General features: G+C 37.9%; 1 protein-coding gene across 2 annotated transcripts; it reads right to left on the minus strand.

Annotated features, from left to right (window-relative positions):
- Positions 1-227: 227 nt before the first annotated feature.
- LOC120767745 (E3 ubiquitin-protein ligase MIB2) lies at positions 228-15,567 on the minus strand. Of its 2 annotated transcripts, XM_040093956.1 has the most exons (10): positions 15,423-15,567; positions 14,847-14,932; positions 14,103-14,248; positions 9,743-9,910; positions 8,668-8,839; positions 4,858-4,973; positions 4,563-4,748; positions 4,305-4,500; positions 4,080-4,242; positions 228-3,013 (listed from the first exon to the last, which is right to left on the minus strand). In XM_040093956.1, exons 3-10 carry the CDS (start codon positions 14,167-14,169, stop codon positions 839-841), a joined length of 3,243 nt encoding a protein of 1,080 aa, XP_039949890.1. In that variant the 5' UTR covers positions 14,170-14,248; positions 14,847-14,932; positions 15,423-15,567; the 3' UTR covers positions 228-838. The 2 variants fall into 2 exon arrangements, with proteins under 2 accessions (XP_039949890.1, XP_039949891.1); XM_040093957.1 differs by lacking the exons at positions 14,847-14,932; positions 15,423-15,567 and adding an exon at positions 14,631-14,754.
- Positions 15,568-15,890: the final 323 nt, after the last annotated feature.

Consider the following 15,890-nt stretch of genomic DNA (forward strand, 5'->3'; position numbering starts at 1 on the left):
TCTGCAGCTTTCCCCCAAATTACTTTAAGAATGTTTTCTGCCGCTACGACAAAATTCACGAATATCTCCATTAAAGGCTTGAGTTTAAAGAAATACAGAGGTGAATGTTTCAAAATAATAACAACAACAAATGGATGTTGCGCTTCAGTTTAACTGAAATCGTGGGATTATTTAAAAGTAGTCTATAATTTACATCCATATTAAATAAATTTACCAATTTTTATATATTTATTTATAATACATTTAATTTTGGTATAAGTGGACACTAATGTATGATCTGAAGAATAGTTTTACATGTTTCGATTTTTTAAATTATCAATTCAATTTACAAACATTTGGTCTTATAGAACCATGCAAACGATCACTAATTTTTATATGCATGTGTTTATGGGATATAGGGATGTGAGTGTATGTTTATTTAACGTTATGCTGAATTCGTAAAATAATAATGAATACAACTGAAATTGCAGCGTAATGAAATATGTTAACAAATATGTTACAATAAGAACACATATCTAAAATTTATGCATGTTTGTACATATGACTACGTATTTGCAAGTATGCATATTCGAAATAAATAATAATCATAATCGTGGTTTTCACCGTAGTCATAAACATAATCGTGAACATATAGTATTAACGTTATTATCGTCACCTTAATATTGACTTTCGTTGATATTCTCAACATTTTAATCGAGCAGTTAGTATCAACACTGGATATATGACTGCTGTTCATATTTTCCGCTTCATTTTTTATTTACAATTTACAAGCTTGTAAAGAATACCAGCTTCCTCAGCTCGCACTGATATATACGTTACCAGGTTGCTTGAAGCTTTTCTAATATAAGTTTATTTTTCTAAGAATGGTTTTGCGACACATATGACAGGTGCGCAAAGTTTCCGCACAACGTGAGCATGCACCATGACCACACAAAAAGGCGACATCACGCGTACGTTCCATACAAATGCTGCAGTAGTGTGTTTCCTCATATTCCTGTATTTTGTTTTCCAGATATCGCAAACGATCTGCTGAGGGTACGCGCGTCTGATCAGAACTGAATACAACACGCCCACCGGCAGCTATGCGTCGCTCTATTTGTACGCCGCACCGCAGGCACTTCTTCATACGCAGGCCACATTCTTCGCAAGAAATTTGATGTTGGCACGGCTCGAATTTAATTAGCTGTAACTTTTCATCACAAACTATGCACTCCTGTGGACCAATATGGAAGGGCACATTAGTGGGTGGTGGCGGTGGAGGTGTCGCTTTGGGACTTGCTTTGGGCGCCGCAGCTCCTTCGATACGATTACGCGATACTTTGCGATTCCCAGTTAATTGTGTGGCACCTGAAGTAGAAGGAATCGGCGTCATATGTACGTACTGTTGTGTGTCCAACACATTATTGCCACCAACTACTGGATTAGCCTGGGCTTGTCGATCGGAGTTCAATTTCTTTGCGCCTGCTGGTTCGTCAGTTGAGTTCTCAACGTGATGAGTTGGAGTACTGCAATGAGGCGTTGGTATCTGATTAAAAGTATTCGGTTGCGAAACATCTGTGATGATATCAGCAGCATTGTTGCTATGCACTACTGTTGCAGAAGCTCCAGCTGTTGCACCATCATTATCTGTATTCAAATTAAGTGCCTGAATATTGTTTTCCATCTCACCAGCCGAATTTAAGGTGGCTGCTTCGTTAGTCGTTGACGATGACGATGTTGTGGCACCTATTTGACATTGATATCTCAAAATCAGCTGTTTCATATCTTTATTTGTAATCCAATCGAAAATGTTGGTACCCTTATTGTTTTGTTCCACACGGCAGCCACAAGATGACAAGTAACATAGAATTGAATACATGAGACGATCATCGAGGATGTGTGAAAGGTTATCATATATAGATCGTATTTTCGGTGAGTCTTCTCCAGACGGTTCGGCTGCCTGTTGCAAATTAGTTTTTTTAATAACACACAAGTGCATCGCATTGTCGCCGTCTTCATCACGAGCCATAATATCGCAACGGAGCGAAACAAGACGTTCAATTACAGACGCATGTCCTTGGGAAACTGCCAAGAGAAATGGAGTTTGTCGTCGGTTATTTCGTATATCAATCTCTGCAAGTCCCTCGATTACCAGTGTTTCAACAACGCGCGCATGACCATTGAGAGCGGCCAAATGCAGAGCGGCAAAACCATCATCCTTTTTAACATTGACTAGTTGTCGTGCCAGCTGCAGTATGCGTTTAGCCGCCACAACGTTGCCCTTAAGCGAAGCATGATGCAGCACATTAAATCCGCGATTATTTTTTATGAAAAAATCTAAGTTTGGCGCATTACAAAGCAGTTCTACAACTTCGGAGTTTTCCTTGCCGATGGCATCGTGCAAAGCTGTATCACCGTACGAATCTTGAATATTCACATCGGCTCCAAATTGCAGTAGTTCACGTACACAGTGTGGCGTCTTCTTGTGTGCGCATATATGCAATGCTGAGCAGTGACTCGAATTGAGAAAATTTATATCAGCTCCATTTTGTAGTAAAACCCGCATGGTTTCGGGTTGATTACCGAAGGCAGCATAATGTAGTGCAGAATCGCCCTCTTTGTCTACAACATTCACATTGGCACCTTTGGCTATAAGATATTTAACTAAATCAACATAACCCTGATGGGCAGCCACTTGTACACAAGCTTTGCCTCCACTCATCACATTCACTTGTTCCGGATGGGCGTCCAAGTATTGTTTTACAAAATCTAAATGACCTTGAGCCGCCTCACGCACCAACTTATCGGCAACAGAAGTGCCAGACAGGCCCGATAGCGGTGTCATTACATGATCAATGCGCCTATGGCTCAGGTCCATCATACTATTTGATCGTTCTGCCGCCGTAGCTAAAGGTGATCGTTCCAAATGTACGCACTTCGGGTTTAGTGTCCATTCGAATCCATCATCGAGTTGTTGAATACGCAAGTCGCCATCCGAATATACTTTTATCACTTTACAACGCTTTCCCAAAGCCTAAAATGATAATTTTTGAATTATGAATTTAGAGCCAATAACAATGGATTGGGTAAAAATTTTAGGAGTTGGCTTTTTAATGACATGTGCATAAATCTTAATGAATGTTAAAATAGTTTAGAATTTAAGAGTGATTCAGTACTTATATTTTTAAATTAAAATATATTAATAATAAAAATAAAAGAAATAAATTAATTAATTGGGTTCGGTTAGGTTAGGTAAATATGTTGATATTTGTGTAGAGCCCATAGTGATGTCTAGAACTTCTAAGTACGGATCAAAACGACCGTCGTATATCTGCAAAGCGGCTAGATGCGCCCACAAATTTATTGAGCTGGCTGATATCTACTCCAGGCAATTCGCCGGGATCATGAGAGTATGGTAACCGAGTTGCTTCAACCTTAATCTGGCAAAAGCTGAACAGTCAAGTGAAGTAGGAGACTTTGTGTCTACATGTTTCTACCTCATCTTCCTCCCTGCAACTATGATAAGTTGCATTCAATTAAAAAATCAATAATTCAGCAAAAAGCAAGGAAAAAATGAACTCCGGTTGCATTGAACCTAGACTTATGAACCTATGAAAGGTATCTTCACATATAAAAAAGGTTCATAAAAGAACTTTGCTTTTGATCACCCAGTTTGTATGGCAGCTATATGCTATAGTGGTTCGATCTAAACAAATTGTTCGAAGATTGTACCGATACCTTAGATAATAAACGTGCCTTGTCAGATACACAAATTTTCCATATAAGAACTTGATTTTGATCGTTCAGTTTGTATGACAGCGGATTGTGTCATTTTCTGAAACAATAATCCGTGCGAAATTTTTTTAAGATATTTCGTCAAATTCAAAAGTTTTCATTCAAGAACAATTATAGATCGATATCTCAAAAATTATGGACTGGTCGCGTATATACAGACAGACATTGCTAAAGTCACTCAGCTTGTTACGCTGATCAGTTATATATACTATATATTTTAGGGTATCGGATTTTTTTTTTGAATGTTACAAACTTAGTGGTAAATTTTATATATCCTGTTCTGAGTATAATTTTTACATGCTTACATAACGCATAAGATCAATCCATTCGCCATGTCCTTTTTGCAGCTGCTGCACTTTGTTCGCATCGTTTATAATAGTCACTAGATCGCCAACGCGAAAAGATATAACCTTAACCAGTGCAGCCGGATGAAATGTCCAACGATTAGGACAATTATCGTATTGTACTCTGAAAGTTGAATTTAAATTCGAATTATTCTCAATGCATAAGCCAATCTATCAGACATTTACCGTATGTCACCCTTTTCGGTAATGCGATGGACGGCGCCCAATTTTGGTAACTGTTCTACCATTCGGGGATTCCACCCACCGTGACCTTGTTGCAGTTTCATCAAAGCATCAACATCAAGGCACACCTTTACGCGATCACCGACTGAGAATGATGGCTTTCCAGTAGGCACCACAGGCTGTTGCTCTTCAGGTTGTCCTATAAAAAAGATTGTATTATGCACAACTAAACCTATTTTTGTGAATGTATGAGCTACTTACCCAATACAGGCATGTGGTCTTTGTAATAATAACCTCCAATTGACGGAAAAGTACACTTTAGGTCGACGTTACCCTTGTGACCTAAGCGGTAGACATTCGTTGAACCAGTGACCCAAGAAACATTTGCTACACTTCTACAAGACTCATTGTCCCAACCACGAATTTCCATAACACGCCCGGTTTTACCTTTCAGAATATATATAAAATATTAGTTGTACAACACATGCCTTTGTAATTGCAAAAAATATATATGTATAATACATTGTATATGTATAGACACAGTTCAAAAAATTACCTTCACCACCGTCCTGTTGGCCCCACTCCCAATCAGGGCCGCGTACAACTTTTGCTCCAATGAATATACCTTTTAGTTGAATGCGTTTGGAATTCTTTCTTGGAGGCAGGCGAACACTTAAAGTAAATTGAATTCGCACAGTTAATATACAAAAATTAAATTTCATGCAACAATTTAAAAAGTTTTAAACTTTTTAAATTTATTCTAGACTTCAAGAGAATTCTACTATAAAAAGAACTAAGACAATAAGTGTACAAAGTTGTTTCTTTTTAGATGAACCGTTTGCACTTCAATCTTTGATATTCTTTAAAGTGCCTAGAATAATACATTCTTTATAAGTTTGTATTTCTTTTACTTATTTTTTTATTTATTTATTATTATAAGTAAAGTATATGCATGGAGGATGGAGTCATGTGTAGAAGTTCACGCAAGTGAGGAAAGTTCTCTGATCGCCATTCACTTGGGAGTGGCCAGAAACGATTCTTTTACACATGGCTCAAGCAGCTCACTACTTCCGGTCTTTGACCAAGTATCCTCTGGGTAGCCTAAGAACATCCGTTCGAAGGCGAGCTAAAGTGAGAAGGCGAAACATTCCCTTCGGCAAGGGTTGTGCGCTGGGTTTGGGACCCGCCACGTAAAAAACACCCCCAGTGAAGAGCTACAACCAGCCTCGGATGAGAGACCCCCCTTTTGATGACGACCATGGCAAACGAAATAAGGACTACGAATTGAGGGCATGCACCTGGAATGTCCGGTCCCTTAATTGGGAAAGTGCCGCTGCCCAGCTGGTTGATGTCCTCGTAAAGACAAAGGCTGACATCTCCACCGTCCAAGAAATGCGATGGAAGTGACAAGGACAGAGACAAGTAAGTCCTTGTGGCATTTAGTACAGTGGCCATATAAAGGAGCGCAAGTTTGGTGTGGCATTCGTGGTGGGAGAGAGACTCCGCCGCCGAGTACTATCATTCACTCCGGTGAATGAACGTCTAGCCACAATCCGCATCAAAGCGAGGTTCTTCAACATATCGCTGATTTGCGCCCACGCCCCGACGGAAGAGAAGGACGATGTGACCAAAGATGCCTTCTATGAGCGCTTGGAGCGCTTATGAAGAGCTGCCCCCGCCACGATGTCAAAATCGTGCTTGGCGACTTTTAACGCCAGGGTGGGCAAAGAAGGTATATTTGGCACTACGGTCGGTAAATTCAGCCTCCACGACGAAACATCCCCAAATGGGTTGAGGCTGATTGACTTCGCCGGGGCCCGAAATATGGTTATCTGTAGTACTAGATTCCAGCATAAGAAGATACATAAAGCTACTTGGCTGTCTCCGGATCGAAAAACTACCAACCAGATCGATCATGTTGTGATAGACGGAAGACACGTCTCCAGTGTTTTAGACGTGCGTGCGCTCCGAGGTCCTAACATCGACTCGGACCACTATCTTGTTGCAGCTAAGATTCGCACCCGCCTCTGTGCGGCAAAAAACGCGCGCCACCAAACACAAGCGAAGGTTCGACGTCGAGAAGCTGCAATCACAACAGACAGCCGAACGATTTTCTACTCGGCTTGCACTCCTGCTCTCTGAGAGCACTCGTCAACAACTCGGTATAAGGGAACTGTGGGACGGCATTTCAAACTCCTTGCGTATTACAGCTGCAACCGAAACCATTGGTTTTCGGAAAGTGCAAAAGAACAGCTGGTACGACGAGGAGTGCCGTGTCGCAGCGGAGAGAAAACAGGCTGCCTACCTCGCAACGTTACGATCGACCACTACACGTGCGGGATGGGATGAGATGCAACCGAGAGTTGAAGAGGGAAGCGAGACGCATTTGTAGACAGAAGAAGAAAGAGGCTGAAATGCGTGAGTACGAAGAGCTTGATAAGCTGGCCGACAGGGGTAATGCTCGAAATTTCTACGAAAAAATGCGGCGGCTTACGGAAGGTTTCAAGACCGGAGCGTATTCCTGTAGAACCCCCAAAGGTGATCTAGTCACTGATGCCCAGAGCATACTTAAATTATGGAGGGAACACTTCTCCAGCCTGCTGAATAGCAGTGAGCGCACAACACCAGGAGAAGGAGAACCCGATTCCCCAATCGATGACGATGGAGCAGACGTTCCATTACCCGACCATGAAGAAGTTCGAATAGCAATTGCCCGCCTGAAGAACAACAAAGCCGACGGATTGCCGGCCGAGCTATTCAAACACGGCGGCGAAGAACTGATAAGGTGCATGCATCAGCTTCTTTGTAAAATATGGTCGGACGAAAGCATGCCCAACGATTGGAATTTAAGTGTGCTATGGCCAATCCATAAAAAAGGAGACCCCACAATCTGCGCCAACTACCGTGGGATTAGCCTCCTCAACATCGCATATAAGGTTCTATTGAGCGTATTGTGTGAAAGATTAAAGCCCACCGTCAACAAACTGATTGGACCTTATCAGTGTGGCTTCAGACCTGGAAAATCAACAACCGACCAGATATTCACCATGCGCCAAATCTTGGAAAAGACCCGTGAAAGGAGAATCGACACACACCACCTCTTCGTCGATTGCAAAGCTGCTTTCGACAGCACGAAAAGGAGCTGCCTTTATCCCGCGATGTCTGAATTTGGTATCCCCGCAAAACTAATACGGCTGTGTAAACTGACGTTGAGTAACACCAAAAGCTCCGTCAGGATCGGGAAGGACCTCTCCGAGCAGTTCGATACCAAACGAGGTTTCAGACAAGGCGATTCCCTATCGTGCGACTTTTTCAACCTGCTTTTGGAGAAAATAGTTCGAGCCGCAGAACTAATTAGAGAAGGTACCATCTTCTATAAGAGTGTACAGCTGTTGGCGTATGCCGATGATATTGATATCATCGGCCTCAACACCCGCGCCGTTAGTTCTGCTTTCTCCAGGCTGGACAAGGAAGCACAGAAAATGGGTCTGGCAGTGAACGAGGGCAAAACGAAATATCTCCTGTCATCAAACAAACAGTCGTCGCATTCGCGACTTGGCACTCACGTCACTGTTGACAGTCATAACTTTGAAGTCGTAGATAATTTCGTCTATCTTGGAACCAGCGTAAACACCACCAACAATGTCAGCCTAGAAATCCAACGCAGGATAACTCTTGCCAACAGGTGCTACTTCGGACTGAGTAGGCACTTGAGAGAAGCAAAGTCCTCTCTCGACAAACAAAAACCAAACTCTATAAGTCACTCATAATTCCCGTCCTGCTGTATGGTGCAGAGTCTTGGACGATGTCAACAACGGATGAGTCGACGTTGCGAGTTTTCGAGAGAAAAAGTTCTGCGAAAGATTTATGGTCCTTTGCGCGTTAGCCACGGCGAATACCGCATTCGATGGAACGATGAGCTGTACGAGATATACGACGACATCGACATAGTTCAGCGAATTAAAAGACAGCGGCTACGCTGGCTAGGTCATGTTGTCCGGATGGACGAAAACACTCCAGCTCTGAAAATATTCGACGCAGTACCCGCCGGGGAAGCAGAGGAAGAGGAAGACCTCCACTCCGTTGGAAGGACCAAGTGGAGAAGGACCTGGCTTCGCTTGGAATATCCAATTGGCGCCACGTAGCGAGAAGAAGAAACGACTGGCGCGCTGTTGTTAACTCGGCTATAATCGCTTAAGCGGTTTCTACGCCAATTAAGAAGAAGAAGAAAGTATATGCATGTCTGCATAGTGCAAAGGAACTAGCATTAAACGAGGATTAAGAAATAATACAATCCTAACTGATAATATACAATTCGAAAACAATAGATATTAAAATATGGTCAGGTGTAGCATTCAAAACATACCCAAGTGACGTCGGTGTTGTGTAACGTATAAACGTATGATCCGTATCGTGCAGATCAGCGCCGTAGCAATTAGCACAGAGATGGTAGTTAGAGCACTGAGCGCATTTAAAAACAATGCCAGCTATGCCGGGCTTTGAGCAGCCATCACAAACCACATTCGAATGACGTACGCCTAGAATATATTAAGAAAAAATATAGATAAGTGTTTTACATTTATTCAAACACATTAAAACAGTTATGTAACTAATATTGGCAATGTTGTACTTCTTTATTAATGAGAAATTTTCCTTAACAGATTTTTTCTCAAAACTCCATTCAGTAACGTATTGGATCTATAACTAAATAAAAACAAAAGAACTGCGTCAGTTTGGTGGCCAAGAATTAATCAAACCAATTTTTCATACCCTTATGTGATATTCTTTTCTTAGATTTTGATGTTCTGAATTAAATCTTATTAAAGTGTGGGCGATCTGCATCGTCTGGAAAATTTGGTAGGCAGAAGGCTGAGGTTTTCATTTTGTTAAATTATTGGTGAATAACTTCATGCAAAAATCCACTTTTCAGCCACAGAGTTCGGCATATTTGAATATTTGTTGTTTATTCTTCACATTAATACAGAAAAAGACGCCCAAAGAGTAGCTTTCCAACGCATGTTCGAAATATTGAAACAAAGTTACACCAACTCTTAACAAACAGCACTTATTTAGTTATAGACCCAATAAATATTTTTAATCTTTCATAAATACTGATATGGAAATTCTCATATTTCTATCATTATATCTGAGCTCCATTTTGCTACAAAGTGGTGTAAATTATTCATAACTAAGATCAGTAAACATTCTTTCTTCAAAATTTATTCTTCTTCTTTACTGGCGTAGACACCGCTTACGCGATTATAGCCGATAATTATTTATTATAATAAAATAAAATATAATTATAATAATAATTTAGCAAAGGTCCGAGTTTTATTTTCACTATCATAGGTACTTACGACTTTAAAAACTTGCTCCGTTTTATCAATTCTCTATCGAAGTATTAAATTGAGAAAATGAAATGACAATTGTTTGTTACTTACCAACTTGCGCGTTATCAACGATAATCAAATCGTATTGATTTTGGTAACCAACACGATAATTTGTTCGGTGTCCAGAATCCCAATTGACTACAACTGTATTTTCTGGTGAGTGTGTCGATCCAGAGCGCCCAATCTCACAGACAGTGCCAACGTGACCTTCTCCGTTGTCTATCGGAAGAGAATAGAGTTGTTGTAAGAATGATTTTAGAATTTCACATTCGAATAGGGCGGGGGATACGATATATATAGTGCATATGTACAAAAGTATGCATATAATGGCTATAAACGATGCTCTAATTGTGTGCATATGCACACATACTCAGGTATTTTTAATTACACGCGCTGCTATTTATAAAAAATCGCGCTTCCAGCAGATGTTTTGTATCTACACGGCATAAAATTAAATTCTATATACAAATACGCATAGAGTACATCCGAAAACTCCAGCATTGCCAAGTGAACACTGCACACGGATTTCCGCTATATACAAACATACATAGGTATACTATTTGTATGTGTACGTACAGTTCCGATTATATAATTGGCACCAACGAAAACACTTTGTAATTATTTCATTGAAAATGACTTCAATTTGATAGTACTACAATGCTATTACTCAGGAATATTTCCCAGTACTGAACATGAAAATACCCGAGCTATAGACAATACACAAGTATATTCATATTAATATTGACTGATGGCTTGCGGCCGTTATAGACGATTGGCCAATAATTTTTACATTTTTAATTTAAAATTGATTATTTATTGATTGAATAATAAAAAACAAGAACAAACGTTAACTTCGGCTGCACCGAAACTATAATACCCTTCACAGGTGCCTTTTTTGTACCATAAACGTTTTTTTTCTTTATTTTGATTGGTCAGTTTAAATTGCAACTACCTATATGCTATATTGGTCTGATCTAAACAAAAAGTTTGAAGGTTTAGCGGCGCCCGTGATAATAATTTTTTCCAATTTCTGGGATGATACATTGTCATATAAAAAAGTTTTCCATAGAAGGATTGAGTTGAATCGGTCAGTTTGAATCGCAGCTATATGCTCTTGTTGTGCGATATTGGCGGAACCAACAAATGAGCATTTTAGTTAGAAAAGATCTAAGGGAGGTGTAAGGTGGTCTCCAATGTATCTTTTGAGCTGTCCAAATCGTTGTGAACTTAATATTCTGTTCCCAAGAATATAATTAAAATTTGAAAAAAGGAAATTGTTTTAGAATTTTCATCTCGAACTTCATTTTCTACATGGCGCTCAATACTCCGAATGGACGAAAACACTCCGCCTCTGAAAGTATTCGACGCAGTATCCGCCGGGGGAAGCAGGAAGACCTCCACTTCGTTGGAAGGACCAGGTGGAGAAGGACCTGGCTTCGCTTGGAATATCTAATTGGCGCCACGTAGCGAAAAGAAGAAACGACTGGCGCTCTGTTGTTAACTAGGCTATAATCGCGTAAGCGGGGTCTACGCCAATAAAGAAGAAGAAGAAGTTCAATACTCCAGAGCCCTGGTCGGCTAATTAATACATTCAAACGATTTAAATTGTATCAATTTTTAACTCTAGTTTTAGGATTATCACTTAAATTTAAATTTTGACTATTAAATTTGAAAATAAAATTGTTGCTTCTTTAAATTTTTGTAAAAATTCGCCTCCCCGGAAGTGGGGGAAACTCTATGATCCCTAATTGCCTGAAGGTAGTATCACAACTCAGTAATTATTATTATAACTTAATAAAAAGTAATTTCAACAATACATACAGCAATTTTAATTTTCATGACTGTATTCTTTATGTAAACTTTTTGGTATTTCGTTCGCAGTATCGGCTGATCTCAATTAGAGGTTTACTTAGACGAAGAAATAAAACGATCTGCCGAAGTCTTTTAACAACACTTTTTCTTCTTATATGCAAGAACATTCCTTTAAATTTAAATACGAGTACATATGTACATATGTATAGCCATATGTATATGTATATGAATGTATATAAAAGTATTTTCGGAATTATTCAATATATCAAGGGGATAATAAACTTCCTTTTCGAGTTAATACCAAAGATTGTTTCAGTCGCAGCATTTTCCTCCATTTCCCTTATTTATAACTCACAGTACACACAAAGAAAGTATTCTGTCATTCTGCTCTTCTGGTCTCCTTATCATATCGAAACATTCCTGCGTAAAAGTTGTGGTATCTGCCAACTAAACTCCAAAAATAGAAATGGGCGCGTGTTTGTATTTTTTTTGTACAACGCGAGGATGCGTCCCCAACAAAATGCGAATGAATGTGAGGCGTGATGCTTCAAATTGTTTGTGTTTTTACACTCTGGCACTTTTGAAAAACATACACATATAGCATATTTTTGAGATATGTTCAAATGTAGATAATTATTCATACAGTACGTACTATGGTGTGCAATATGGTTTACATGCCGCATGCTATAATCACTTACATCTCTACCTCTAAATAGGCTGTAAGACCGATTCTAATGCATAAGAGAATACGGAAAACAATATTCTCAACGCTGAGCCTTTATAATTATAGGGAGAAATATATCGACTTTATTTCTGCGGATAATCGTAACGTAGTTAAATTAAATAAAGATAACTGTGTCGACACTACTCATTCCTACGGAAGTCATCGTCGATGCATGTCGATTCCGCAGGAACCTTATAAAAATGTATTATTCTATACACTTTAATATTTTCCGGCTTTCATGTCATGCGGTCATCCTTCTGGCCCGTGCTGGCATTGAGTCCAAATCAGACCCGGAGGAATTTTTCTACTGCGTTTGCGCTAGAAAGCTATATCCAAAGTCCACCTCGATTAGGTGTTATACATGGAAGGGATGGAGCCATCTTAAGATCTGCTCAGGCCTTAAGATACAGGAAGTTACGTGACTGCGACAACCAGCAAAGGCCAGCAACTACTGGTTCCTCGCACAAACTGTTCCGTATGTCAGTAAGTCATAAGTGGTGATGTCACTTCACGACGTGTTCTGGAGTGAGTGGAGTGTGTCATACGTGGCCCGGTACTACAGCAATATGCTCCTGCAACACCCCACAGTGGCCTCGCCAAATAACACCACAGTGCATATATGAATTAGCGGTCGACAAACATTCGTACAGTTTTGAGATCAAAACTCTAAATCGAAAAGGATTAAAGAGGGCATCCTGTAGGGTGGTGTTTTTTCCCCATTTCTACATTTCGAAACTCTCTAAACCACCCGAGGGAATTACCAAGTTGTTCTTGTTGTTGAAGCGCCAGAAATTATTCCGGAAGTAATTTCGAGGAATGCCGAGTTGACAGTCCTTTTCCACTACTAAGACTACTAAGACCCTGCTGTCGTGGGAACGAGAATTTCCGTCACCTCGTACGCTGATGGTAGCATGATATTGACGACGGGCAATGTATTGATGTAGCGGCATCAACAACAACAACACACATGCATCTTCGTAGCTATGGTGATAATTACAGCTCTTACTGCGTAAGTATATACATATGTACATACATATGTATGTATATAAAAAAATAATATACATTTGATCTTAAATATAACAATGTTTACTTTAATATATAGTCGCGTGCTACATCTGTATGTATATTGATTAAAATAAACTCTTGTACAGACGCACTAAATTTAAAGGTGTTGTATATATTACACATACTTTATATGTACGTACATATGTATGTATATGTACCTTACAGGCGCAGAACATTAAACAGATGAATTAAAGAAAAACGCGGCCTTCAGTAAATAAGGTCGTAAAGACTATACCAATAGATTTAGATATATGTATATGTATTTATAAAATAGATATTGGTTAAAAAAAAATTGATATTAACATTTGACTACTATTTTTTTTGTTTAAATAATTTTAAATATATAAAAAATTTGACACTTTTAAGAGTAACAATGAAAGGTATATAACTCGGTCTTAGGTTTATTCGCAGTGTTTTCATTAGAAAATTGCAATTAAACATAATTTTACTGCATTTTCTAGTAATTAAACTTTGAGTGTGTTATAGTAACTTATATTTTTTCAAACAAATTTTAACATTTTGATATCATTATGTTTAATGTCAAAGAAATCATTCACTTGATTTTGTACACATCCATAATGCAATAAAAGATGTACGGTATACAAAAAGAATCAATACACATTTTCATCACGAATTTTAATTGGTTTGGCTTAATTTGTTTACCATATCAGTCTTGGACTCAGAAAATTAATTCGATATAATATACTATATTACATTTTTTTCTTTCGACAGTCGGGTCTATGTCTCCATTGTAATTTTCATTTCAAAATTCATTAATATTTTAGTTAAAATTTCTAAATTTTAACATACCTTGATTTTGCCATATCCAATTTGGTCCACGTACTACACGTATACCAGGTTGTATAGCTGGTCGCATTTCCGTTCAATATACTTTAAGATATTGAATTTCGTTCAATTATGGTATGGATGTATGTAACGATACAACCGACTGAATCCTAAAATAATATAATTGAATATAATATAAGCCATTTATTTTTTATCAATATATAGGTAGTTTAGACGTAAGATATATGTATATAACGTATACTAAATTAATATATCATCGTATATTTAAGTATAGTATATATGTTTACAAACAATAATTTTAAAAACCTATGATTTACGATTATTCGGTTATATTTTGTGTTCAAACAATATCAAGATAAACAGTTAACGTACATATGTAAAATTTATAAAAAATCTACCATTTTAATATCATATTTACGTAATAATTTCCTCTTCAATGAATAAATGTAGGTTTTTGCAAACTCGCAAACATAGTAACTGTAGAAATTTAGAATTAGAACTAGCTATGCATATCAGTTTGTACATCATTACCTTATTTTGTGATGTTGATGAAACTATAGCGTGTAGTATCCGTAAGGTAAAGCAAATTTTTACAATGATATTCAAAAAATTAATCCGAAATTTTACCTTTCAATTTCCAAAATTATAAGGCCTAAACGCATTCCGAATTAATTACATTTGAGCTTAAATTATTAAAGTTTCCCGTATATACTTATGTTTAATTAAATATTGTACCACTTCACTTACTTTATAGATTTCTTTGATCCAAATTGATATATTTATTGTATAGGAGAGTTAAGTAAGTAGTCTTCGAATTAAGCAACTGCTTTGTACTTAAGGGTATAACGTAACCACATACATATGTACACACATTAAGATTCGATGAAAATGTTAAAAAGAAGAAATAAATGAATATTATTTTCCGTCGATTCGATTGTTAGACTTTTATTATGTGTATTCGCAGCGTAAATTTTAGAGGAATAATAGCCGGAATATTAAACTTGATTATATATTTTCACTATTCATTGATTGCCAAGTATGGGTTTGTTGCAAACCACACGCTACTCTTCTTATCTTTTTAGGGTGTGATTCAGAAGTTATGATGAATAATTGCATGCAAAAGGATCTTTTTGACAAATGTGAATATTTCAGTGGATTATATTAAAAATTTTCGCAAAAGCCTGATCTCGTTTTATTATTTTATTTTCTTTTGATTCACTGCAAATTTGTATCCTATATTTTTAGGTTTTTCGTGATATGTTCCAAAAATTGCTCAAAATTTTGATTTCATGTACACATTTTTTGTTTCGTATGTACACTTACACTACACTTCATTTATATTTTTTCTGAAAATTATTAATTCTGCACCGTTTTATTTTAGGATTTACTTTTATGCTTCCTTCAAAAAAGGATGTATTTAATTTATTGCAAATAACTCTGCGAAAATAACTAAAAACCAAAGGTATAAAAAACTGTACACTTTGGGTGGCAACGAGAAAATGTCAGATTGACGTCGAGTTGACGTTCGTATATAACATATCTGAGTTTATTTGCTTATCATGTGTCTACAGTCAGATATATTTATACAAACTTTGACATGTTAATGAAATAATAGGGGTATTCTCTTGCTCTTGCAAAACCCTTGCACGGTGCAAGAATTGCATACATTTTGTCTTGGTGCACACGGCACAACAACAAGCACACGCAGAAAATTATTTGCAATAGCTGTAAAATATGTCAGACCAAAACCCATGTATATTTGCGTGCAATGTCATGCAAAATATAATTGCA

Source organism: Bactrocera tryoni, chromosome 2, assembly GCF_016617805.1.
Source record: "Bactrocera tryoni isolate S06 chromosome 2, CSIRO_BtryS06_freeze2, whole genome shotgun sequence".
In the NCBI taxonomy this organism is placed as follows: domain Eukaryota; kingdom Metazoa; phylum Arthropoda; class Insecta; order Diptera; family Tephritidae; genus Bactrocera; species Bactrocera tryoni.